We start from the raw sequence: 24,199 nt of genomic DNA, 5'->3' as shown, positions 1-24,199 counted from the left end.
CTTGACTGTTACATTAGGTGGCGGTGTTGTCATTAAATGCCGTTGAGATGGGGACGGAAGGAGGAGCAGTTCTGTAATGGCAACCAGAACAAATCTTACGAACTAGTGTTGTGCCGTTTTTCGCCTGTTCAGTAAATACAGTATTTGTCTAAACTCTGGCCTTGTTATTTTACTTCCGGACACCACAGCAATGAGTGGGCTTTTTGAGTGCGAGCATCCGGCCACGTGGAGGAGAGTTGAAGGTAAATATTGGGACGTGGTGGAGGCCAAGAGCACGAGCAAAAAACCTGGCAAGCTTCTCCACCTTGACAAGTGGTAAGAAGTGAACACTTCTACTATATGTGTGTGTGTCTGTGTGTGTGTAACCGATGCGAGGGTTTGTGCACTCAGGTACCAAGAGGAGCTGCCCGCCGTCATCTCAAGTCGATCCGAGAAACATGTCACACTGGCAGAGGTGGTCAAGCTGATGGAGTGGAAGCTCACTGTAAATTGCTAAACACACACACACGCCTGCAAGAGAATATATACGCACACAGTGCTTCAGCCGCCTCCTTTTCGGCAGAGGGGGAAGTTCAGGCCCCGTCTGCAGCAGCTGGTGTCTTCCAACAGTGAGGATGCAGTGGACAAATGTTCCCGAAAGGCCTTCAGCCTCCTGCCCGACGTGGCGGCGGCCATCGCGGAGCTCAGCTCGCTCAAAGGAATCGGCCCGGCCACTGCGTCAGGTCTGCAACGCCGCATCGTACCCGTCACCAACAAATCAAAGCTTCGCTAAATTTGAACAGGCTTTGACCAACTTTTTTTTTTCACCTCAAGACCACGAGTTCGATGTCCTTTTTTGTTTGTTTTTGTTTTTGTAGCCGTGTTGGCTGCGGGGGCTCCCGATCAGGTGGCGTTCATGTCGGACGAAGCCTTGGAGAGCGTGCCAGGGCTCAAACCCATCCAGTATACAGCCAAACACTACACGCTCTACCTGGACAAGATGGTGGACGTGACCCACAGACTGAACAAAGGTTCACCATTTGACTCATAAAAAGTCTCTGATTAACCCCAAATCCATTTCAGCATGTGTTCTAGTAGGCTTTTCCTGACATTTGCTTTTGAGCAGGAGCTAGAAGGGTTTGTGCTCTTTCGAACTGTTCATAATTCCCTCTCCCCCTTTTTTTAACCTTTCATTCGAAGAATGATGCGTTGACATTTTTACATCCACTCTCCCTTTGCTTTTTTCACGTACATTCTTTTTTGTCTGACCTTGTTTGCGGCTCCTTTTTTCTTCAGCGGACCCCCAGCCCGATTGGACACCCCAAAGGCTGGAGCGCTGTTTATGGGCACTCACGGTCGCTAAACAACAGCGGCTCCCACTTCTTCAGGATCTCGACGTGAAGGGCGGCAGTGTGGCGGAAGAAAGCGTGGATTCTGATCACAGAGCAACTAAGAAACTTAAAACAAGATGAAAGAAATCACTGAACATTTTTTGTACTTGAGTAATAATAAAGGCTTTTGTGGAGAATTGTCGTCATTCTTTTTTTTTGGTTTTTTTTTCTTTCCCCCCTTGAAATAGAACAATGATGGACAAAAAGATCTTCAATGTCGTCACAGTATTGTTCTTTATTTATATTGTTTCCGAATGAAAGCAAAATACAATGACCAGTACAAAATAAAACAAAATATATTCAGATATATACAATATAAAATGGTTCCGTTTTAGAACATTTAAAAAGTACATAGAATAGATAATGAAATAAATCATGAGGACTTTGATACAAATTTCCCACATGTAAATTTAGGCATTCTTCCACGTGACTTAAGAGAAAAATATCCTTTTTTTTTTTAATCTCGCCCTCCTTGTTTTAGTTGTAAACGCTGTGTTTGCGCAACCTCGTGTCTGCTTGTTGGCGAGATTGAACCTTGTCAGTTTGGCACCGTTTTATGGACGCAGGAGGCAGCTGTTGGATGCGCACGGCTACCTGAGTGGCTTACGCGGCGCTCAGGATTGGCCAACTTACAAACAAAAACAGACAAAAGAACAAGATGTAATTTGGGGCGCAAAGCACTCATTTGCCACACAAACCTCCAATATTTGGCTCTCCGGGTTACTTTTGGGTGACAAAACAATCTCTGGGTTGCGGGGCTTTTCAATACCACAACAACGAGGCGCTCTAAATCTACCACCTGACTGCTCATCCCCACTTCACGCTCGTTAACAGTCACATCTTGACTTTTTTTACATGTCATTTTTTTCATCTCGCTCTTTTTGTGACATGCGTGCACGACCATGAAATGCTCTATGTCGCATTTTTCGACACGTCGGCCTCAACGAATGGAGCAGAACGAAAGCGTCAACGACGACGTTTCGGTTTCGGTGTCGTCATGCTGACCCGGACGAGCAAAAACATGAGCTCGGTGAGCAGAACTCGTGGATCGCTCGTCTCCCGTCGCTCAATGCCAAACCCTCCCCGTCATTATCGTCAAAATTCAAGTGTTGCGGAAGAAAATTCGCAGCCAGGCATCATCCTCCTGTCACGTGACTTTGAGAGGCTGAAAAATCACGCGGCCTTGAATGCGGGAAAGCAAGGTTCCTCGCGCTTGGCGATTAAGATACACTGCTGGGAAAAATAAAAGGAACACTAGCCCTTTTTTTTTTTTTTTAAAACAACATCCTCGCCATGGCCAGAAATAACATTTCATAGTGACCACAAGGGGCTTCCATCACTTCTCCATGACTCCGGCGTAACGGCCGATTTTTTTTTTCCTTCTCATTTTCCCAAATCGTCGGGCCGACTTGCGCCTGACGGTGTCATCCGGGAGGAACTGCGGAGGAATCGAATTTATGAACCTATCGGCAAAAGCGTAAAATGTTCAGCCGAGTGATGTTCAAATGAATTATCGATCGGATGAGTGAAAATCGGAGCGCCGACGGGGGTCAATGCAATCCTCGGCTCGAGTCGCGCGACAGAAATCCATATCATCGGTTCATTTGCCGGCGCACACGAACGCGACTGTTTTGCGCGCATCCGCAAAACAATCCGTCAACTATAAACAACTTGTACAAGCGGCGGAAACCCCAAGAAATAAAAGTCAGCTACATGAGAAACTTTCACAGGCGTAAACTTGCACAGTTTTGTCTTCTTTGACTTAGAATATTCACAATGCCGGAAATGACTTTTACACACTGTCGAGGCGACCCGTTTGCGGGGACAGTCTCGAACGTGTCATGTAAGGAAAAAAAAATGTAATGTGGCTGAATGTCAGTAAACTGTGATCAGAACCATCGCGACAATATTTTGGATTTCATGGAAGTGAAGTCTTTTCCAACTCCGTAGGTACTTACTATCGAGACTTGAGAAATGGACATGAAAATGTGTGCGCACGTCTCAACTCCTGCCCACTTCAACCTACGTGAAGTGTTTTCGTCTCTGCGGAAGTCATTTGATGTCAAAATGAATCATCGCCAAAATCTACGTGGCCACGTCGACCTGTGTTGACTTCGACCACCTCAAGGAGAGCAATGGGCGCAATAGTTTGGATTTTATGGACGTTCAACGCCTTCCTCTCCGTTGGCGCTCACTGCGGAGGCTTAACGTGCATAGAATCCAAAATAGTGCGACGATCGTTCTGATATTTTAAGAGGTTGAAGTGGGCATAAGTAGCCATGTCCCGTGTCCGCATACATTTTGGTGACATGAGGTGATGTGCGAAGCTCGTTTCTGCTCGCGCTCTCGACTGTCCCCATCTGCGGCTTTTCTTGTTTTGTTTTTTTTTTTGGTCCTCTCTTTGAAACCATCTCAGGCGAGTTCTTTCTATGGCTTGTTTTATAAAGCACTAAAAGTTTGGATCAAGTCAAGTGAGGGACAACAATCATAGCCTGCTTTTGGCACCCTTTGAAATGCGTAAATAGACTCTTGGTTACAATACACACATCCACGATCAAATGGGGGGGGGGGAAAAAAAACAAATCCAAACTGTAATAATTTCGTGCCCCCCCCCCCGCTCTATTGTTACATTCCTTTTGAAAAGTATACAGGCTGTAAGAAGAAGAAGAGGCTGAGGTATCGACTTGAGAGAGGCCCACCCCAGTGTTTGCGTGTACCTTCAACGCACGACATTGCAGAATATGAATGACATTGTTTCTTCACTGGCGTCATCGCCCACGGTGGATTCAATGCCCAATCAGCTCTCCATACCGAATATACAATTTGCCAAAGAGATTGTTCTCAATCCACAGTGTCGGTACAAAGTGACGCTGAGACGCTCGCCGAGTGAAGTAACGGCCATCTTGATCGTACAAGTGAATGAATAAAACGAATGTTTGAATGGTTCGGCACGGGGAAGGATTTTTCGTTTTTTCTTTTTGCGGCATCCCTCCTGGCTTGTTTCACCAGAGGCACGAAACGAATCACCCCGGCCGCTCGTGGCGAGTTCCAAAAAAGACAACAAGCTCCTGGAAACGGACGCCAGGAACCGGTTCTGCCGCTACAGTACCCCCTCTTGAATGAAAGAGACGTACTTCTTCATTTTGCAGCGTGTCCGTACGAATCGCAAACGATTCACAGGTCAGCTGGGGCGGAAAAGGGATGATTTGAAAGAAAAACCTGTTTGGAAGTCAAGACGCGGGCGGCGGGGGCCTTCATCAGGGGGCGGGCGGGATCTGTACGCCCAGCAGCTCGTAGGCGAAGATGTTCCAAAAGATGGCGAAGAGCAGGAAGGTGATGAAGGAGAAGACGATGACCCACCAGGAGCACTGCTTCTGCAGGCTCTCCTCGTAGCTGCGCAGGATGAGCAGGCCCATGCTGATGCCCACCACGGCGCCCGACAGGTGGGCCATGAAGCTGGGCTGCGGCCCGGACGAGGGCAGCGGCGGCGAGAAGCGCAGCCACACCGCTCGGCCCACCTCCGAGCTCACTGGAGGAGAGGAACCCGAGGTCACCATCGAGCGGCGGCTCGGCAGATTGGCCGCCGGGGTCTCGGGCAACTTACTGCAAACTAGCGCCAGGATCATGCGGAGCAGCTTGTACGGACACCTCATCCCGGCCCAGTTCTGCAAAAACAAAGCCGGAGCGCAACGTGCGGCTTGATGAGCGGCTGGGCATTAAAAAACATCCCGTTTGCTTCTTTCGGAACATGTCGAAACCCGGAGAGAAGGAAGATCCGCTTTGACCTGAGCCAGCCCCCCGACCGCGTGCACCTGGCCGCCGTTCTCCGCATTCCGAGCCAGGGGCGCTTCTGTTAACTGGAGCGCCACTAATCAAACAGACGGAGGGGGGCAATAAACGGCACGTACGACCCTATTGGGAGAAAAGAACGAGGCCATCCTCACGTTGACTATCGGCTTTCACCCCCTCCGGCTCCCTCTCGTGGATGAATCAGGGAGCCGATCGCGTGGCCCCCGAAGAGCGTCGACTGGGAGGAATTGCGGCTCAAGGACCCGGGGCCACTTTTTCAGGCTCCTCGCCGCCGAGCGCACGCATGCAAGATTCAAAACAGCGGATAAAAATAGCCGGTGAGAAAGCCTTGTCGCGAGAAGAGGCCTTCAAAGTCACAATATTACAGCGGATAAATGATTCATGTCATGAAGGAAGGAGGGCGCCGCGGTGGGAGGTCGGCTCGAGATGGAAATGAGATCTTCTCCATCAAACGTGCTGACATGCGACTTTGTCCCTCGCAAAGTGTCAGCGAACGATTAGAGAAGTTGAAACACAAAAGAGAGGAAAGATTATCGGGCTGTGACGTCGCTGGCGCAGTGATTGTCAAAGCGCAGTGCGGTACTCGTAGGCGGGCTCCCTCCAGTGGTACGGTGAAAAAAAAACTAATATCGAGCCCTATATTTGATTGAGCACATTGTTCATAAAGTTACAGCAGCTTACAATGATATCAAATGTACAATTTCGACGCGCCACTTGTTGCGCAATGAGCACATAGGCCTACTATGCTTCTGTTTTTTTTTTTTTTTTTTTAATGTTGGTCACGTTGGGCGCATTTGGAGAACCAATTTTTATTTGTATTTTTTTTTAAGCTGGCAAATAAGCTCTTTGTCCGCAGCCTGGCAACTTTGAGGCTCATCCCCGCTGGCATGAAGCTGAAGTGATTCATCACCATTTTTGCAGGGGGGAGCGGGGCATTTCACAGGTAAAGTTTGACACACAAATATGACGTGCCGTACGGGGACAACAAGAGGCCTAAAAAAACAAAAATGTCGCCACCATCAAGGGAATTGACTGCTTACTTTGCAGGGGATCCAAACAAACACAACTTAATAATTCATGGAAGTGCCTGCTCGCGAGTGGATAAGCTGACATGATAATGGGAGTTATTAGTTGGATGCTGATGGCTGTTTGGCCAACCATAATGCGCAGAAAAATGACAAGCGATGATTGATTGACTGCACTGGTCGAAAGCAATTTCGCACAGACATCTTCAGCACTTTTTTGTTTACCCTCGTCGACAAACGAGCCGGATCTGTTTCAACAATTCAATGTGAGCCTCGGGTACAAACTTTGCCCACCCCCGAGCACAGATGCCTCATTCAAAATACGGCGGTGCCGAAAAACCTCCATTTGCCCGCCTCTGATATCAGCGCGCACGCACAGGAAGCTTGCGACGTTGAAATGGTACAAAAAAAGAAAGAAGGAAAGAAACTCCCCCTGCGCCACAATGGAGGTGAGGACGACAACGGCAGTTACCATGACAACGTTGGCCAGATGTGCCGAGCAGAGAGCGTAGACCCCGCCGGAGCCCCCCACCACCGGAGCGCGCATGTCGGTGATGGACACCGTCAGTGAACCTACGGGAGAGACGTTAGACCCAATTAGAGAAAGAAAACGAATGGAGAAGTACTGGCTTGGGTTTTATCTTTTATATGACAAATGAAAAGACATTGGCAGATTTTTCAGAAAGATGCACCGTGAGAAGCGGCGGTCCTGTTCACAGAGCGGGAATGTTTTTTTTTGTTTTTGTTTTTAGAGCAGAGGGAGAAAACAAAAGGGGGTCAGATTACTCACCATGCAGCCTCACACCGGTCACCTTCCTTTGGGCCTTTCGCAAAATAGGGCAAAAATCACCGGTGGGTGGTCGCGGCCAATTTCACAACCTGAATTCTAGTGTCAGAATTGTAGCGCTGGCACATTTCAATTCAAGTATATTGCCAACGGGATTAGTGATTTATTTTTAATCTAATCAGATTTCACAATTTGCACAAATTGTCATCTTATCAGTCTACCTGTGTTGCTCCACGGTTCGTGTTCAAATATCTGTGGCTGAAATACTGAAGACACTGCTTTTAGTTAGCCTGTTTATGGCGTTTCCTATTTTGTTTTTGCGTGAAGCGAGTTGACTTGAAGGGGCTTACTGTATGTGGGTGTTTGAAATACGCAACGTGGAATTCTCTTTGCGTCATGTCTAGTTTGACATTCGGCTTCAAATGGTCAATAAAAAGCTTGAAGCCTCTTGTGTTTTTTTTTTGGGGGGGAAGAAAAATTTTGGCTTGCGAGCCAAAGCAAAAAAAAAAACAAGAGGGTGACACGATTGCAATGCAAACCTTTCAAATGGAGCTTAAAAACGGAGCATCTGCTGCTGCAGTCAGCAAGTAAAAAAAAGTGCCATCCCAGAGTCGGTCGGAATTCCGAGCGGAGGAAATAACGGTGTCAAGATGCCGGCGTCAGCCAACTGTTAATCATGCAAATGAGCTGATAAGGGAAGCGCAAAAGAGGGCTGATAAAACAAAACAAGCCTCTTTTTCATTACGCTCGGAGGCCGAGATGTCAAATCTGTAAGGCGCGCAATTTCGGCGTGTGGGCACAAAAGAGTAAACAGCGTCTCAAAAGAAGACTTTGCGGGCCCGAGGCGTGCGGATGCCGCAAAGACGGATGGCAATCGGAGCGGCGCCGCAGAGTCATTCGTCTCTCCTCGCCGCTGCACCTGTGGGTGCTGCTTTTGTCAAGATTTATGGGCGCGGATGAAGGCCGATTCGACGCGGCGGAGGAGACGGCCCATTTGGGCTGCTCGGTGGGACAAAATGGCAATTTCGCAGCGGCGCGCGCCACCACGACGCACGCGCGAGTGCTGAGGTTTCAATTCTCACATTTGCTCCATTAAATGATCGGGATTCACCGTTGACCACTCCCGGTTAGAGTTGACTGTCAAACGAGTCAAAGTTGGCCGTCACAATGTTCACTCTGATCAACCAATCGGAGGACGGAACAATGCTGACCTCATCGAGGGCCAGCAAACTGCGCCTGTGAGGATGCTCAGAAGTGAAGTCTTCCAGCAAGAGGGAGTCTTAAGGCCTCGGGAAGATTAGTTTGACATCGCAAAGCACAGAGGCTGAAATTGCAGTGCGGCCGATAAAAGTGTTGCGAAATGAAGAGACCGTTGAAAATAAAGAAATACAATTCCAGGGAAGAGATATTTCAAAGAAAAAAAAAAACTTGCTCTCCCTTGGTGGGAACTTGCAAATATTATGTCGGGAATATTAAGCAGACCCGTCATGTGGCTTCTCCCGCTTAGCGAGGATTTAAGATTTAGGCGCCTCACACTCCTGCGGGAGCGAAGCCGCGAGGTGTGCGATTAATTCCAAGGCGGAGCTGACGCGCCGCATCTCGTGCACGGATTATTTAGTGCCGCCACATTGGCGGTGGACGTCCATTTGATGACGGTAAAAGACGTCAGTCGGTGCGGGGCAGGGGTCAACGACACGACCGGTATCTCGGTCTAATCCTCAAGAGCCGAGCCAGTCTGTCAAACTCGACGACAAGACCAAACGCTGACTTCTCCGCAGCCCTATGGCTGCCTCCTCAAGTTTGTACGTCGAGCTTTCTCCGAGATGAAGCGCCGACACGAGGCGCTAAAGTGATCTGAGGCCAGACTCTGACAGAGCCCGAGGCGTTGCCTCTCGGTCGCCGTCACTCTTGTGCAAACTGCAGCGCAGCCAGACTGCAATGGGGAGAAAAAAAAAAAACCAATCCTGAAGCCTCTGTAGTCGGTTTTTCTTTTCTGTTTTTTGAACAGCCCAAATTTTGCAAGCGTCAACTGCTCGCTTGTGAGTGTCTGGGCATGAGCTGTGGTCCACAGCAGCTTCTGCGTGAGTGTTTTTATCTCGCTTATTGTTTACCTGTACATAGGATGTTAAAGTAAGTATTATTCAATTTTTTTTTTTTGAATGTGAAGGTCAATTAGACTGGAGTCTTTTGCTGACATGTGACACGCTTTATTTCCGGAGCGTGCCATTCTCTGAGTTTGAAAAACACGTCAAGTCAGCGCGACTCATTTGTCACATGCCGCTTTTTGTCCCATTTGCGCCGCATTGAAACGCCGCGTTTGCAATGACATGAAATATGGCGCCATCCATTTGGACGTCTCATTGCGACGACGCTGCTGCTGTCAGCTCGATGAAAGACATTTTTCAGCCTGCGAGGTTTACTGGAGGCTTTGCGTGCTATAGAAATGGATCACTTTTTTGTTTTTTTTAAATATTAGGCAGGACAAAATTCCAAGAACCAATTATTGGCGCTTGAACCAAAATGAATGGAAGAGCATACAATTCCAAACGGCTCACAGCGGGATATCGTGCAGTTGTACAATTTCTGACGCCGCTCCTCAACAACAAACAAAACAGCACAACGGTGCTGTCAAATCAAATCAAAAGAAATTATCGGATCATTGTGGGGGGGCAAGTGAAGCGCGACCTCTCCGCTGCTCCTCTGTAAACAGAACGGTGCCAACAGGAGGCCTGAGGCAGAGGAGACCAATCCCGTTTCACTCACATCACATGCTACTGTAACCACAGCATGTCTCTGCTCTTATTTCGGTTTCTCTCTCTCTCGACAGAAGTCAAAATAGGACAGTGAGTCTGGCGTGCGCCTGGCGTGCAAGAGGAGCAGCATTCAACATTGACGATGCACGTCACGGCTGCATTTGTGACCTCGGATGGTCAACAGAGCCCATGCTGAAAAGCGCTCCTCAAGGTCTTCCCGAAACGTGGACGCAGCGCTTTGCTCGATAACTCGGAAACAAATCATCGGGGAAAGTTTTCCGTCCACTCTCTGTGGACGCTCACTGGCCGCAATAATGCAGAGCGGGGGCGGGAGTCGTTAGCAATGATCGTAATTATTGCGCCAAGGTCAGCCGGCTTTCTTCGCACTTGGCGGGAGGGCACTTCGGTACCAGGCAGAGTGACCTTGACAATTTTGCGCTTTGTCGATAATGCGCACAGAGCAAGTGGCCGTACGATCTGGAAGGACAAAGAAAACAAAAAGGACCGTGGAATGTTGTTTTTTTGGTTTGTTTTTTAGCAACTTTTGTTGCTCCGGGGCCACATTTGATTTTTTTAAAATACACATTTGGGCCAGGTTAAAGATGGCATCATTGCACTGTAGAAGAGGGAAAAATAAAAAAGTTCCATTCATCCAGCCGCCGTACGAATATGACGCAAAGGCGCCGGAGGGAGCCGCAGTCGTTGAGTGAAGCAGGAACGACGACATTAAAGAAGTGACAACCTCCATCGGCCGCGGCCAGATTAAACAACACGGCTGCAATTGGCTCCCAAATGTAAACTTGTGACAAAGTCGCACAGCGCAGGAAGGCGATACAAGTCGGCCCATCTCGGTGCCAGATTTTATTTTTGGGAGGACGTAATTTGGGGTTTGCGTGAGGCCGACTTTGAAAGGAGGCCCGTGGTGCGGAGGAGGTTCTTGCGGCGTGTTCAGGCACACATTTAGTTGCGCTCAACTTGCAGCATGTTGCTTTTTTTGTACACAGGGACAAAAAAAAACCCCAAACAAACAAGTTCGGCATATTTTAGTTTTACCAGCCCTCTTGAAAAAAAAAAAAAGATGAGTGAGTTGTACGCGTTACAGGTCACATTCAAGGAGGGGAAAAATGATTTCTCTTGGTCTGATTTTTTTCCTCCCCATGACATTTGAATCGAGGTGTGAAAAGTTGCCATACGGGAGGTTGGCGAAGATCTGTTGGCTATGCGCATCCTTGACTTCCTGCCCACACCTGCCGAACGGCATTTATTGTTTCAGGAGCAAGTAAGATGATGTCGGCTTTTCTTTGGCAAAACTTTGGCCTGTTCTTCTCAAGTTGTTGGGATGAAAGCGGTTTGACTCCGGCACGTGGCTGCTACAAGTGGTCTCGCTGCCGATTGTCGACGGGGAGCGGCGGCTTACGAACGCCACCTCAAAGTGCACGCCGGCTAATTCCGCGGAGAGGAAGCCTGCATTACTCTTCACCGTTGCTCATCGGGGTCGGGCGCTCGCTCTGCCCTCACCGCAGAAATAAATCAAAGCTACAATAATTCATGAGTCTTAAGAGAGCGCGTATGTGCGTGTGTGTGTGTGTGTGTGTGCGTGTGTTGTTTTTTCACCGAGCTGAGTGGTGCTAACTCAATTTAACACGGAGCAGAGACAAGATGAGGGAAAGGAGAAATAAAAAATATGGACGTTTAGTCACGTCGACAGAAGAGGCGAAAAAAAAAAAATCACATTTAAGTATTACTCAACACGAATTAAGACTTCTGCTTTGCAACGGTAATCAAATGATGACAAGCACGAGATTTTCAACGGCGCAAATTGTTCCTGCCGGAAAGGAGTAGGGCGAGAGATTTGCGCAGCGGGCTTGATGACTTGCGCAAATGCGCATTAGCGAGAGATGCGCGTTGAGAAACGCCATCGGGTGATCAGCGGCCACAGAAAAAAGTGCACAAATCTCCAAAGTGGCGCGCCGGAGGATGAACGTTAATGAGGTTCCCCTCAGTGCGGAGCTGTGACCTCTGTGAGAGAATGCGGTCCAATCTGGACTTGGGACCACAAGTTGATGTAAAAATTAGCCGGTGCTTTTCATTGCAATTGCAGACGTCGAATTTGACAAATGAGGCAGTCCAAAATAAATTCTAAGCATTTTTTGGGGGGCGAATAAAACACTCCAAACAAAAGCACAAAAGCAAACTAGGTCAGCGCGGATCTACTGCTGACTGGCAAAAAAAAAAAAAAAAAAAGGGACCAAACGAGAAACTATGTCAACATTCCAAGACTCGATGTTGGACCACAGTTTGCCTGAAACAGACTTATTGACGTCAGTGAAAAATGGAGCTCTTCTCTTCACTCTCAAACGCTGCGGACATGCCCACTAAATGCGCTGAAACGACGCCTCGCTCGGCTGTCAAATGTCAGTCAAATAACACCCCCCCCTCGGTGACGTGCGCAAACTCACAGCCAACAACGAGGCGCTCTGATATGGCCACACCAGCCCAAAGCCCCGATCCACATGCTAACTGTCAAATTGGACGACTCAGTCTTTTGTCTTTCTCCGCGTGACATGCGCACACTCGTGGCCAACAACGAGGTGCTCGAAGGCGGCCCCACCAGCTGACTACCAGAAGGAATCGCCACATTTGAGTACAACATAGTTCTCAGTCTTGGACAGTTTTTAGAATTCATCTTCAAATATGTATGAGGGTTTTTTTGGTTTTTTTTAAGGCCGTACCAGGCAGCCCAAAGCAGATGCGACACTCGAAATGGAAGTCCCGTCGGGGCTGAGTGTTTTGCGCAATAAAAACACACACGCTTCAAAAGAATCACTCACCCGCCAGCACTCCCGCCATATAAAGCAGACTTATTCGTAAGACGCCGTGGACCATCTCCAAAGGGACTCCGATCATCAGCTGCAGTAAAGCGTTGAAGCCCAGCTGCTCCAAGCTGAGGGGGGGCGCACACAGTTGACAGCGTGAGGCCAAAACAAGTTTCAAGTGTCAACGAGGAGCTCGCGCTTACGTACCCGACGTGCATGAACATGTAGCTGAAGAAGCGCCACACTTGAGCGCGGTGGCCCGGGTGGTACACCAAGGGGCTCTTCATGAAGTCGGGCTGGTAGGTCTGCAGCACCCACTTGTTGAGCATGACGCCGTAGCACATGAACACGATGATCTGCCATCAGAGACGCGCAAATGGCAATAACCATATACAGTAGTGGTGCCACAAGGCACTGTACTCGGCACGCAGGGATTGTTTCGCGTGCCACGAGAGGGAGCCTGCCGACCACTGTACATTGAGAATCATTTGGCAGTGGATAAGCAGCGATTTGAAACACAGCCTGGGTGCGAGTGTCTGGGCGCGAGCTGCGGTCGACAGCAGCAGCCGTGTTTGGCTGTTCTTCCAGCATTCATAATGGCTGAAAAGTGCATCGGCAACTGTGGCTCTCCTTTCCTCCCAATTGAGGGCATAACAGATTTCTTGCCTGGCTTAAAAAAAAAAAAAAAAAAAAAATTGTAAAGTCACATGACCTAGCTTGTTGGTTTTGTCTCTATGCAGATGTCTACGAAATACAGGGTGGGGGGGGCACTGCTCACACAAAAGTGTGCCTCATTTCGTTCTACCAATTCCCACTCTTAGAAAATAGAAAAATGACTCATTGTCTGTGTGAACTGTTATTGCGTTGTCATCACAGAACCATTCAGCATCGTTTGGCGCTCTTATTACAGCACTGGGGCTTTCGTTGCTCATAAATGCCGATGATTACGAGAGTCAAAAGTCGGATTTTTGCAGTGTTTGCTAGAAGTGGCTTCCGCATGAGCATAACAGGTCATTTCAAGGCTGTTGTAGTGGCCCCGGTGCTTGATGACCTGCTTTAAATCAGACTGGGGGAGGAGAAAAAAAAAAACTTACGAGTGAGGCTTTCAGCTCCTGACTCTGAAATGAGTTCAAAGCAGCGCATATGCAGCTCAGTGGGAAAAAAAAAAAGCACACAGTCAAAGCCAGAAAATCTCTTCAATGGGTCTGAAGAGTTTCACTGAGTGACCCGAACACTCGCCATTTCCAGCGGTGGGAAGGATACTTGAATGGGTTTTCGGGTATTTGTACTTTACTCGAGTACTTATTCAACCTTTTACTCGCTTCATTTGAAAAGAGAATGTAGCGCGACATGGCGCGCAACATATCACACGCACTTTTGCCACCGATGGCCATTTCCAAGAATGCAAGCTGTCTTTCTCGTCACCTGGACGATGGTGATGACGGCGATAAAGACCGGCGGTGGGCACAGGCGGTTTTGGTGGAAGTACCAGCGCCGGTCCGTCTCGCAGGGCAGGATCTCGTAGGCCACGTAGCGGACAAAGCGCTTGTACAGACCCAGGCCCGTCTCGTCCAGCAAGATCTCTCTCTGCAGAGTGCGGCGGCCGTTGGCGATGGCCCGTCGGAAACTGCTGGAGCGCTTGCTGCTCATCTGGAATTGTACCAAAAAAGCAAACCCTTTGTCCAATATTTTGTCTTCTTTCAAGCTGATTTCCACTTTTACGCAGCAGAGGTAAGATTCAGCCGAAAGTCCCGCCGAGCTCGCCATTGTCGCTAAAACAATGGTGCTCCCTGGAGGGAAAACTGCCAACCAAGCAATTATCTCCAAATCAAACTTTGTGTGCCGTGATAAGATCTGACACAAAGCAACTGCGGAGGAACAAGAAAGCGGCCTGTGATGTTCACGCGTCGTTTTTGACCGTGCGGCGAAGGAGTTTTCAACCTCACGCTGAATGACGCCGGTGGGAAGTTAAAACAGCTCCAACTTTTCTTCCTCTCTAATCAGGTGCTTCTGCTACCGGGCGCGTCGAGTGTGTGTAGGCACAATTTCTGGATCAATACACTCAACATCCATAAATGCTAATGAGCTAAACTCACTGAGGACAAAGATTTTTTTTTTTCCACAGGAATGAGCGAACAATGAAGACATCATCAACAAATTGCTGCACAAAAATAAAGCAGCTGTGCCTTTTCACTTGAAACATACATCCTTGAAACCAATTACTGGAGTGTGCTACTTTTCTGTTTGCACAGGGCTTTGGCCAGTTAAAATGTGTGTGTGTTTGTGTGTGTTTGTGTGTGTGTGTGTGTGTGTGTGTGTGTGTGTGTGTGTGTGTTACTATGGTGACGCAGTGGGCATTAACACGATTTTAAAGCGATTACATGCTACAATGAACATGGGAGCAGCCATGAATTGAATTAAACTGTTAGAAAACACACACACACACACACACACACACACACACACACACACACACACACACGAGATCATATACAAAATGAACGCATATGAACAGAACAAGGACCACCTCCAGCAGCACGAGACGCGAGTTAGTCCTAAAATTTGTGCAAGTGGAAATGAGCTACTAAGCTTTAAGCCAGTACAGAGCAATCGTTACTCTTGACTGACATGTTTTCTACGCATGGTCCCGTGATAAATAAACGGGAAAATAAATGTACATTGAAAATGGACGGAATCTTGGAAAGTCTCTTTGGAAGGGAAGCTGAGGCTTTGGAAGCACAAAGATAGTAACAGCCTTCAGGGACGGCTGAATGGGCTAAATGGCGACCAGCAGGTGTGCGAGCATGTGTGTGTGTGTGTGTGTGTGTGTGTGTGTGTGTGCTAAACAGCGAGGAGCCTTCCTCCCTCCCTCACGGTAGCCGCATGTTGTCTATGGCACACGCTGCTATCAGATACAGTCGATTGTCCTTGATGGATTAATTAGCCACAGTGCACGGTCAATCCCTCCCAGCTCCATCCTAATTAGCAATAACCATAACACACCCCAAAATATTTTCAAGGGCCACGGAAGCCTCCCCATTGCCCGCGCGGAGGCCAAGAAAATAAAAGCGACGAGGCCACAACCGTCAAGGCTCACCCGTCCGTCTTTTGGGTTTGGTCCCGTGACGTTCGTGGGCTGAGCCCTTCGGCACTGTGATGTCATATTCAGTCGCCGGCAAAATGGTAGCCCCTTTAAGATGGATAATAACGGGCGGGTGCTTCGGCTTCATTCATCCCAAATTTTTGGCGCATCTCTCAGTATAACGCTGCAACTCTGAGGGCGTTCGTGAGCTTGTCTGTGGTGTTTGGCGTTGCGTGCTAGCATTAAGCTGGCAAACTTCCACATCGGGCAGAGTTATGCGTTTGCTTCAAATCAATGGCCCCCAACCACCTGAGCAGAAAATGAAATAGCCAAGGTCACAACAAGATACGTCGTTACTTTGCACCACAACGAGTCATTCGGGAGCCCCATGGAGAGTTGAAGCCATCCTGGCCAAGTGCTCACTGATTGCACCCTGACCCAGATATTCACGCTCTTTTTTTTGTGCCCAAATGAGCCCCCCGCCCCAACTCGTGGTCACATTCGCCTTTCGTGCTTTAATCATGACAAAGCACAAAAGTGCATCATGTGCAGCCTGTCGCCAAGTGCGGATTGCGATCAAAAAGTGTTGACGATGGCGTGAGAGGCGCTCTACAAAAATTTGCCAGTGCACAAAATAGACCCAAAACGTATCAGAGGATGAACTGCCGCTTGTTTTGAGCGCTTCAATCTGTTTGAACGCTTCTGGGAACGCGACAAAAGGCTCGCTCGGTTGAAAGCAGAACATGTGAGCGCTAATGACTCAAGTGCTCCTCTGATTGGACCTCCTGAAGGGAGAAACTAAGTGCAACATTTAGAAACCGCCGTTACATAAGCCCATCGGAAATCCTGCCTGTGAATGAGTGTGGCGGCGCATGGACACCATGAGGTCCTTTGTTTTCATTTTTCATCAGAAATACAAAAATGCTTTCCAAAGGTTTGTGTGCGCTCTGCTATTCATCCACAAGCGATTTCGATTGCGACCGCCACTGAGCATTGTTGAAAAATGAACCAGACACATCACCCGGACGCGAGCACGTGACTTTCAGCGATGCGCAACGCTCTCGCCTCAACGAGCCATCAGCAAAGACGGCGGCTCGAATAAAAGAGCGTTATTTGTCACAAATTAGGGAGTGGTGCTTGTAAAAGTGTCGGCAAAGTGACTGATGGGGGCAGAGAAGAGGAACGAGGCACGAATACGGGAAGGAAGGACGGACGACGGGCAGAAGGCCGCAGAGACGGACGCCGTTGCTTGCTTGCTGATTACCTGCTCGAAAATGTCACGCGACTGTGACCTCGCACGTCGTCTGCAATGTCACACCAGAGTCGCCGCGGCATTTCAATCTGCGCTAAATAAGGTACGCCTTCACACAAAATGTTATTCTGCAACAAAAAAAAAAATTGCTCAATGCTAAAAGTCTACACGGCGCATGTTATTTTGTGAACTCGACTTTAAAATTGGAATCATTCCGTGACCAAGGGCATAAGCCTAATCATACAACAGCAACACAGAGCCCTCCCAAAAAATAAATCAAATCAATGAAAATCCAAAAACATGTCGACTCACCAGCTCGATGAGCTCCTGGTAACAAACTTGTCCGTCCTCATTGCTCTGGACCAGCGCTAACAGCATGTCCAGTTTGGACGGGTCCAGCTGCAGCTCATGGTGCTCCACCAGGCTGGTGAAGTTCTCCACTGCGATGAAACCGGTGTTGTCTGGATCCAGCTGGAGGGAAAAAAATAAATAAATCACAATTCAACAGTCACCTTGAAACATTTCTCAGTGACAATACAAGCAGATAACAGCACCGCAGTGCCTTTTGTCGAGCGGGACAAATCGTCGGATCTAAAATGCGAGCACTTGCGAGGAACTGCTGTAAGCCACAACTGACGGCCAGACACTCACCCTAAACCACAACCAAACAAATCCTCATCTCACTGACAAAGCCACGCCCACCGCTGAGGACAAACCGGCGCTCTCGGTGGCAAGTGTCTCATGTCGCAATCTCCAGACAAGTGAGAGCGTCTCACGGAGGTTTCACGAAGCACACCGACGGCCTCTTGTTGGCCCGAGGACGAGCGGGCTTTCAGACGTTGCGTCAGGGTGAAGTCAGGGGGAGATGAGCCGCCGTTCGCCTCCCACCAGAGGGAGCGGCACAATGTCCAAAAATGTGGCAAAATTGAATTATATACATTGCATTTAGTTGTCATAACTGTATGTTTTTTACACATGAAAGGGTGCTATTTTTCTGATTAAGAAACAATTTTTGTTTTTTTTTTAATGGAAAACTCCACCATTGTACACAGTCCACATCATATCTCATAAATACGCAAGCGAGAGCATGAGCATTTAGTTCAAGCGTTGCACACGCAACAACGAGACTCACATTAAAACACGACAGCTGTTGCCTGGTAACCCCTTACGCTATTTCTTTTTCTTTCATTTTTTTTTTAATAATATGCAGGCTTCATAATCTATTCATATTTTCCAGGAAGTGTTTATTCACCAGAGAACCACACTCGTGTTGGCGAGTAATGGACTCGTCTCAAAGGCGGCTTCTCATGCAGCTGCGGGTGGTAATAAATTGATCTGTACTTGTAACATTAAACACACAACTAAAGTAACTCTGAAGCAGACAATAAACAGATACTGGACACCCCCCCCCACACACACACACACACTCCCTGTTCTCCCCTGGGCAGTGACTTATTTACTCCCAATGTCATGCGCACATGTTTCTGTGAAGCTTGCGTGCACGAGGAGGACAACATCCAGACGGCGCTATCACTCTCTCAACAGTTCCTACAGATATACAAGGCAAAAAAAATAACCCCCCTCTGCCCCCCAACAGCCATAAAACAGGAAACAAGAAAGCGAGGAATGGAAAATGAGCCAAGAAGATAATCCCTTCAAGTGTGCATTCTCTGCACGTTTGTTGGAACATGGTTCCCTCCAGGCAACTTAGTCAGCCCCGCTGATGTTTGGGGCACCCACGTGGCACAAAAAGAATGGACAGCAAAAAGGTAGAAAAAAAAAGCGAAATGCACAGATTTGAACCCCAACACCGCACGCAGGGGAGCGCCGGGCTGGGGGGAGCGAAAGGGGCGGAGGCTCGTTCCTTGTAACCAATTAGGAAGCGTCAATTAGCAAAATGAGCGACATGGAGACAAATTAGCAAGCGGTGCCTGACGGGTGACGCAGGAGAGACGAGACAAGCGCTAACCAACAGCGAGAATGGCGACTCTGACAAGCCGCACAAGTTGCCATGGTTACGAGTGTATGTGCCCCCCTCCCCTTCCATCCGTCTCGAAATATTGGCGTTTGAGAAGCAAATGAAAGACACAAAGGAGGGGAGGGAAGACGTGACGCAAAGAATATAGATGGATGTAAAGACCCTGGCGACGACGAAGGCGAGGTTGCGGCTCGTAGCATGAGGGCATCTGTGACAAACTCGAGGTTTCGGGGGACACATTTGGCACGCTAGATATTTTTAGTGGTCCAAGAAAGCCAATTAATTCAGACCTGAAAATGAAATACAATACGCTGTGCATCAAAATACGGGCTTTAAAAAAAATGGTCTTGCATTCTGCCGTGATTGGCTCAGGAAGCAAAGAACTACAACACAAATGCAAGATGCGAACACTCACAAGGAGCTGCCGCAGGCCACAATTTTCGTTCACACGCAGACTGACCGACTGCAGCTTCTGACATCGCCCACCGAGCCACGCCCCTAAAAGGCACACATCCAACTCACAAATACTTTGGACAACCAATTTATTTCTTGAAATTGTCTTTGATCTTGGTTTTAGGATATTCTTCGATTTCATGTCGGATGCATCGAATGCTGTTGGACGTCGACTTTGGAAAGTAAATTCGACTGGGGTTTGCGATCCACAGCTCGAAGCCGCTCACCGCGTGTGGCGTTTACGGACGCAAAGCACACTGGGAAGGCACCGGTTAATGCATGTGAATGCCCCCCCCCCCGCCCCCACCAACAGCGATAACTAAGAATGTGACTGTCTCTGCCAGTGCCGTCAATGCAAAGCGAAGGCTGCGAGCTCCTCGCCCATTCTTCCGCTCGACCAGAAGGGAGACCCGAGGATTCGTCTTTGATGCAAACAATCCGAGTCCATTTCCCGGCGCTTAAGCGCCGCGCAAACGGCCCGGGGGCGGCGTTCAAATGCAGCTCAATGCAAATTAGCGTCGGAGAATGATGAAAGGGGACAGCGTGGAAGAGCCTCATTCTTTCTGCCCGACATAAATGTGTCAAAACAGTGTTGGCGGCACTTGCGCCAGATAGTATAAATAACCTTCATAAAATAACCACATGGCAGGCGGAGGTGATACCCACCGCGCACACTCCCACTTTGAGAAGCTGGCCGGGCGCCTTATCGGCTGCGGCGCAACAGAGAAGGTGCGACATACGGCGTGATCGTACTGTACGCCGTTGTCGGTGGCGGCCGGGAAGAGCCGCGGCTCAGCGTTGCTTTGCGACCTCCTGCAGACAAAGACTAATAAAGTCACTCATGTTGCCACTGTTTGCTTCCAACTCTCGAGCTCCTTCTTTGTCTCGCTCTCTCTCTCTCTCTCTTTGCACCATTTTCACAGGGTTCAATGTGACAAGGCTGCAATATTTTTTTACACCTGCAGTTCACCCCCCTCACCCCATAACACACACTTTAAAAAAACATCCACCACCCCAGACTGATTACCAGAAACTCAGGTTATCAAAACGCAAACCTTAAAAAAAGAAACCCTTTTTGCTTCAATTTGACGGCCATTGTGCTGCTCCTCCTCGTAGGTGTGACTTGGTTTCAAATGTGCATAAAACGCCGTCAATGTACATCACTTTAGTCATTTTAATAAGCTACTTTTGTTCTCCGGACTCAGCTAATGTCTACGATTTGTTCATGCTCTTCAATGTTGTGCTTATTCGTAATTTATAGACGTGTGTCTAAATTTGACTGATGGAGTGAGAAAGTCATTTCATCATTGAGCATATTTGACATAGCGCAAGGGATAGAATGACGCCAAAGATGCAATTAAAGCTTCTGACCCCCAACCGCTGCAAAGGGCCCGATTACATTCATACGACGGGGGAGGGAAAATAAGTATGAAGCAGAAGGCAACGCTCATGAATTGCGATGAGGGACGTGCTACCAAAGTGTGTGTGTGTGTGTGTGTGTGTGTGTGTGTGTGTGTGTTTGCAACCAGGGTTGAAAATCAGTGTTCCGATATGGAGTCAAACGCGTTTTTAAATTTGATTTCTGAATTAAACAGCGCCGCACAAAGTCCCGAAGGCTGGAAAATGCTTGTCGTCAGTCCCTTTTTGATCGATTCGGTTTGGACTTGCGCATAATGGCGACTGCGGGGGTGTTCGAGTGTGGCCTTACACACGGTAGAGCGTATGGACACGTTGACGCCAGGCACACAAACAATCAATAGCGTTGATCACAAGTCTGAGGTGCTTCATTGGAAAGACGCTCCGTGAGACGGCGTCTGAATACATTGAAGAGAAGCTCGCTTTAAGGTGAAATTCTTAAACTGAGAGGAAGTAGCGGCAGTTTGTTTTGTTTTGAGGTGTTGGGGTGGGGCAACCTTTTTTTTTTTGTGCAAAACACAAATTGAAGGTTATCCCCTTTTTATTATATGCACATTTTTTGGCCTATTTGCGGACCGGCCCAGTCCCTTGGCCCGATCGCGGGATGGAAAAGTTCTGTAAGAAAGCTAGCTGCACAATATCTGGACTAGTCCCAAAGGTCAAAAGCTGACGCACTTAACTCACCCAATCGGGATGGATGACGAACCTTGCGTTGTGCAACCAAAGGTCATTCCCCAAACTGATTCGAAAAAAAAAAAAAAGTTGGAAGCATCAATTGATCCGAAATGTCTCCAATGAAAATTGAATCAAGTGACCAAAGACTACACAAGACTTTTCCTCATTGACTTCTCACCAGTCTGTCGCCATTACTCAAGTGCTTCTCCAGTAAATGACTCAGAAGCGTGACCATGAGCATCCTCTTACTCAGCCCACATGGGCTTCCCCTGCTTGCTACAAACACACTTTTAAGGGAAAAAAAAAAGAAGACTGTTGTGTGCATGATGAGACAGACACACACACACATACACACACACCTCTCCCTGAGATTCTTGATCCAGCTGATAAGGGTGTCGGTGATGCGCCAATCAACATTGACCCCCGCAACCCTGCGGCAGTAAATCGATTTCTCCATTTTGAAGGGAATGGCTGCACTCTTCCATGTGTCAATCAAGCCGGAGCCTGATTCCAAAGCAGCAGTTAAAATACGGACCGGTCTTGAAATGAAATGTGCAAGCCTACCAACATAGTCGGTTTCAGGTTTGGGATCTATCGGGGTAGAAGAAAGCTAATTGACAACCGACAACCTGATTGGACAGCAAAAACAATGCAACCTGCAGGGTTTTTATTCCCCTCCCGCCCCCTCCAAGGAGAAGTCACCCAGTCAATCAAGACACAAGCCCCTTCCATTCGAAATAACAATCACATGCGTCAACGGAGATGACATGCTCACCATTGTCATCGTTTTGTCCACCAGCTCACACGCTTCTTGCCTGCAAGCCTTTCTCCCGCCGTCATGTTAGTCCCCGTTCGCTCCCCCACCACCACCTTCACGCTCTGACCTCACAACGTCGGGACCCACATGGCTCCATGATGCGGCGTGTTGTCTGACACTCATTCCGCAGACAGCCCCCCCCCCCCGCCCCCATCAATCGGACCGCAATTCCAACATCAGCCATCGGGATTGATCAAAGCCGCGCGTCTCCCTCCCTGGATAGGCGAGTGAGGTGTCAGCCTCTGGCAGCCCGTAACCATAGAAACCAGCACCGCCATCCCCACCGCCGCCGCTGCTTCTCGCTTACCTGCTCTTGTATGAGCTGAAAAAAGGAGCTTCTATCCATATACTGGCCAGGGTGGTGAGAGGAGCCGCCGAGGACAAGGGCATCAGGGGTGGGGGGGAAGCAGCGGCAAGAGGCAGCGGCGGCGTTGCTGAGGAAGAGTAAAAAGGATGCGGTGGGATTTTTGCTCGAGCCTGTGGACTGTGCCTCACTTGTAATTCCCGCTGTAGTTTTTCTTGCTCCGGGTTCCGTCTTTGGAGCGCATGCAAACGTGGCTCGCTGTTGGCGGCGGAGGCTCGGGCCAGCTTCAGCAGGCACTCCGACGCAGCTCTCATTCACTCTCCTCCGCCTCTATCCCATCGCACTGACTGCTCCTGCCTCTCTCAACACACACACACTCACACTTAAAACGTGCGCGCACACACACACATGCACACACACACACCGCATCATCACATGCATACAAATGAGCCAGGGGAGGGAGGTGGCCTCGCTCTTCCAATGGGAAAAGGCGAAGGAGTGGCACATTTGGAGTCTCGGGGAGGGAGAAGGGCATGGGCTCCACTGCGGCTTACTACTGACGGACGCCACATACAAGACGCGAGAATTTTTTTTTCCACAGGCGCAAGCACGCTTTTGGTAGAGACGAATCCTCCAAAGCGCGGTCGTTAAGCTTGCAGATCGACGCCACCATGAACATCACAAAGATAATTTGACACGGCGCTTTATCATGAGTCCGCTCTGCAAGCGCCTGGCTAATTATAAACGACGGACAACATCGACATACTCAAAGCACCGTTGAGCATGTTCACGCCAAGCGTTTGCTTGTTTGGATGCTTCGCTGACCATTCAAGGCCCGCAGGGAAAAAGGATATCACTGTTCGCAATGACAATTTAAAAGTAGAGCGCAATTACGCCTCTCTCAACTGTCAATGAAATGCCACTGCTACCACTTGGGAAAATGGATATTAGCACTTTTGTGTAGCATCTTTCTTATGCCTACTCAAAACTGCATACGGCATTTGAGCTACAAAATACAATGGGCTGGAATACATCGCACCGGGTTGTTGTTGGGCTTTTTTATACCGTCCCTCCGTTGAGGCACGTAAATCCAAAGTCATAAAAGAAGGAGCGCTCTGAAGACACCGTCGGGGTTGTGACACGATCGTGACATTCGCCGAAATTAAAATGATAAACTATTTTGTGTCTTCTCCACGGTTACCTGGTTGCGTTCCCCACCAACTTGCAACTCCTGGCTCAGAGACATAAACGCAACCACTGCCTGTTTGAGCAACAAAATTGTAGCACACTTAGGCTTCGTTATAATTTAGTGATTGGACTCGCCAGTCCTAAGTAGCCACCAAACATTTAGTGACTGCAAAAGCCCCTGGTCCAAAAATAAGAAGCGTCTGACATCACAGCGCCACCTCTACCATTAGACTGACTGAAATGATGAGCCTTACAGGAACACGCCGAAGTGTCAACAACTGTGTGGTCTGCCTTGGATTTCACTTAAATCCTCGTCTGCCCCGCGATCAAACAAAACAGCGGTTTAGCTCGTGCGTGGGAGACGGGCAAGGCTAACGAGGCCTTACAGGGAGACAGAGCGGCAGAACGCATTAATTAGACTGCCGGCGTTCACTTTTCCTCCCCTGCCGAAGGTCTTGCGCTTATAGGTGGGT

The 24,199-nt window shown here is 48.7% G+C and overlaps 2 protein-coding genes and 1 long non-coding RNA gene across 6 annotated transcripts; 1 reads left to right on the top strand and 2 right to left on the bottom strand.

The window, feature by feature from the left end:
• Positions 1-43: 43 nt before the first annotated feature.
• LOC109530206 (uncharacterized) lies at positions 44-1,512 on the top strand. The gene is made up of 5 exons (XM_019893794.1): positions 44-315; positions 391-484; positions 563-722; positions 858-1,010; positions 1,276-1,512. The coding sequence occupies exons 1-5, from the start codon at positions 191-193 to the stop codon at positions 1,449-1,451; spliced, it is 708 nt and encodes a 235-aa protein (XP_019749353.1). The 5' UTR covers positions 44-190; the 3' UTR covers positions 1,452-1,512.
• A 305-nt stretch (positions 1,513-1,817) lies between these two features.
• rhbdl1 (rhomboid, veinlet-like 1 (Drosophila)) lies at positions 1,818-22,937 on the bottom strand. 4 transcript variants are annotated; one of them, XM_019893791.1, is made up of 10 exons: positions 21,777-22,059; positions 21,427-21,704; positions 19,993-20,139; positions 17,208-17,366; positions 13,987-14,211; positions 12,769-12,917; positions 12,577-12,689; positions 6,678-6,778; positions 4,975-5,035; positions 1,818-4,899 (listed from the first exon to the last, which is right to left on the bottom strand). In XM_019893791.1, exons 3-10 carry the CDS (start codon positions 20,062-20,064, stop codon positions 4,628-4,630), a joined length of 1,152 nt encoding a protein of 383 aa, XP_019749350.1. In that variant the 5' UTR covers positions 20,065-20,139; positions 21,427-21,704; positions 21,777-22,059; the 3' UTR covers positions 1,818-4,627. The 4 variants fall into 4 exon arrangements, with proteins under 4 accessions (XP_019749350.1, XP_019749352.1, XP_019749348.1 ...); XM_019893793.1 differs by lacking the exon at positions 19,993-20,139 and having other exon boundaries at positions 21,427-21,481; positions 21,596-21,704; XM_019893789.1 differs by lacking the exons at positions 19,993-20,139; positions 21,427-21,704; positions 21,777-22,059 and adding exons at positions 22,542-22,668; positions 22,730-22,866.
• Positions 8,989-11,465, bottom strand: LOC109530208 (uncharacterized). Its single transcript, XR_002170979.1, has 2 exons — positions 11,389-11,465; positions 8,989-9,066 (listed from the first exon to the last, which is right to left on the bottom strand). It is a non-coding gene; the product is annotated as an uncharacterized LOC109530208 (long non-coding RNA).
• Positions 22,938-24,199: the final 1,262 nt, after the last annotated feature.

Source organism: Hippocampus comes, unplaced genomic scaffold, assembly GCF_001891065.2.
Source record: "Hippocampus comes isolate QL1 unplaced genomic scaffold, H_comes_QL1_v1.1 scaffold31, whole genome shotgun sequence".
Classification (NCBI taxonomy): domain Eukaryota; kingdom Metazoa; phylum Chordata; class Actinopteri; order Syngnathiformes; family Syngnathidae; genus Hippocampus; species Hippocampus comes.
The sequence above is the reverse complement of the archived record's forward strand: the minus strand, read 5'-3'. Positions and strand labels throughout refer to the sequence as shown.

Bases quoted from the DNA above. Each gene is read 5' to 3' on its own strand.
- LOC109530206 (XM_019893794.1), top strand. From the start codon at position 191: ATGAGTGGGCTTTTTGAGTGCGAGCATCCGGCCACGTGGAGGAGAGTT. The intron at 723-857 runs GTCTGCAACGCC...TTGTTTTTGTAG, and splicing joins CGGCCCGGCCACTGCGTCAG to CCGTGTTGGCTGCGGGGGCT. The intron at 1,011-1,275 runs GTTCACCATTTG...TTTTTTCTTCAG, and splicing joins GACCCACAGACTGAACAAAG to CGGACCCCCAGCCCGATTGG.
- rhbdl1 (XM_019893789.1), bottom strand. From the start codon at position 22,782: ATGCGCTCCAAAGACGGAACCCGGAGCAAGAAAAACTACAGCGGGAAT. The intron at 22,669-22,729 runs GTGAGGCACAGT...ACTCTTCCTCAG, and splicing joins AACTACAGCGGGAATTACAA to CAACGCCGCCGCTGCCTCTT. The intron at 12,918-13,986 runs GTGACGAGAAAG...CTCTGATGGCAG, and splicing joins CCGTCATCACCATCGTCCAG to ATCATCGTGTTCATGTGCTA.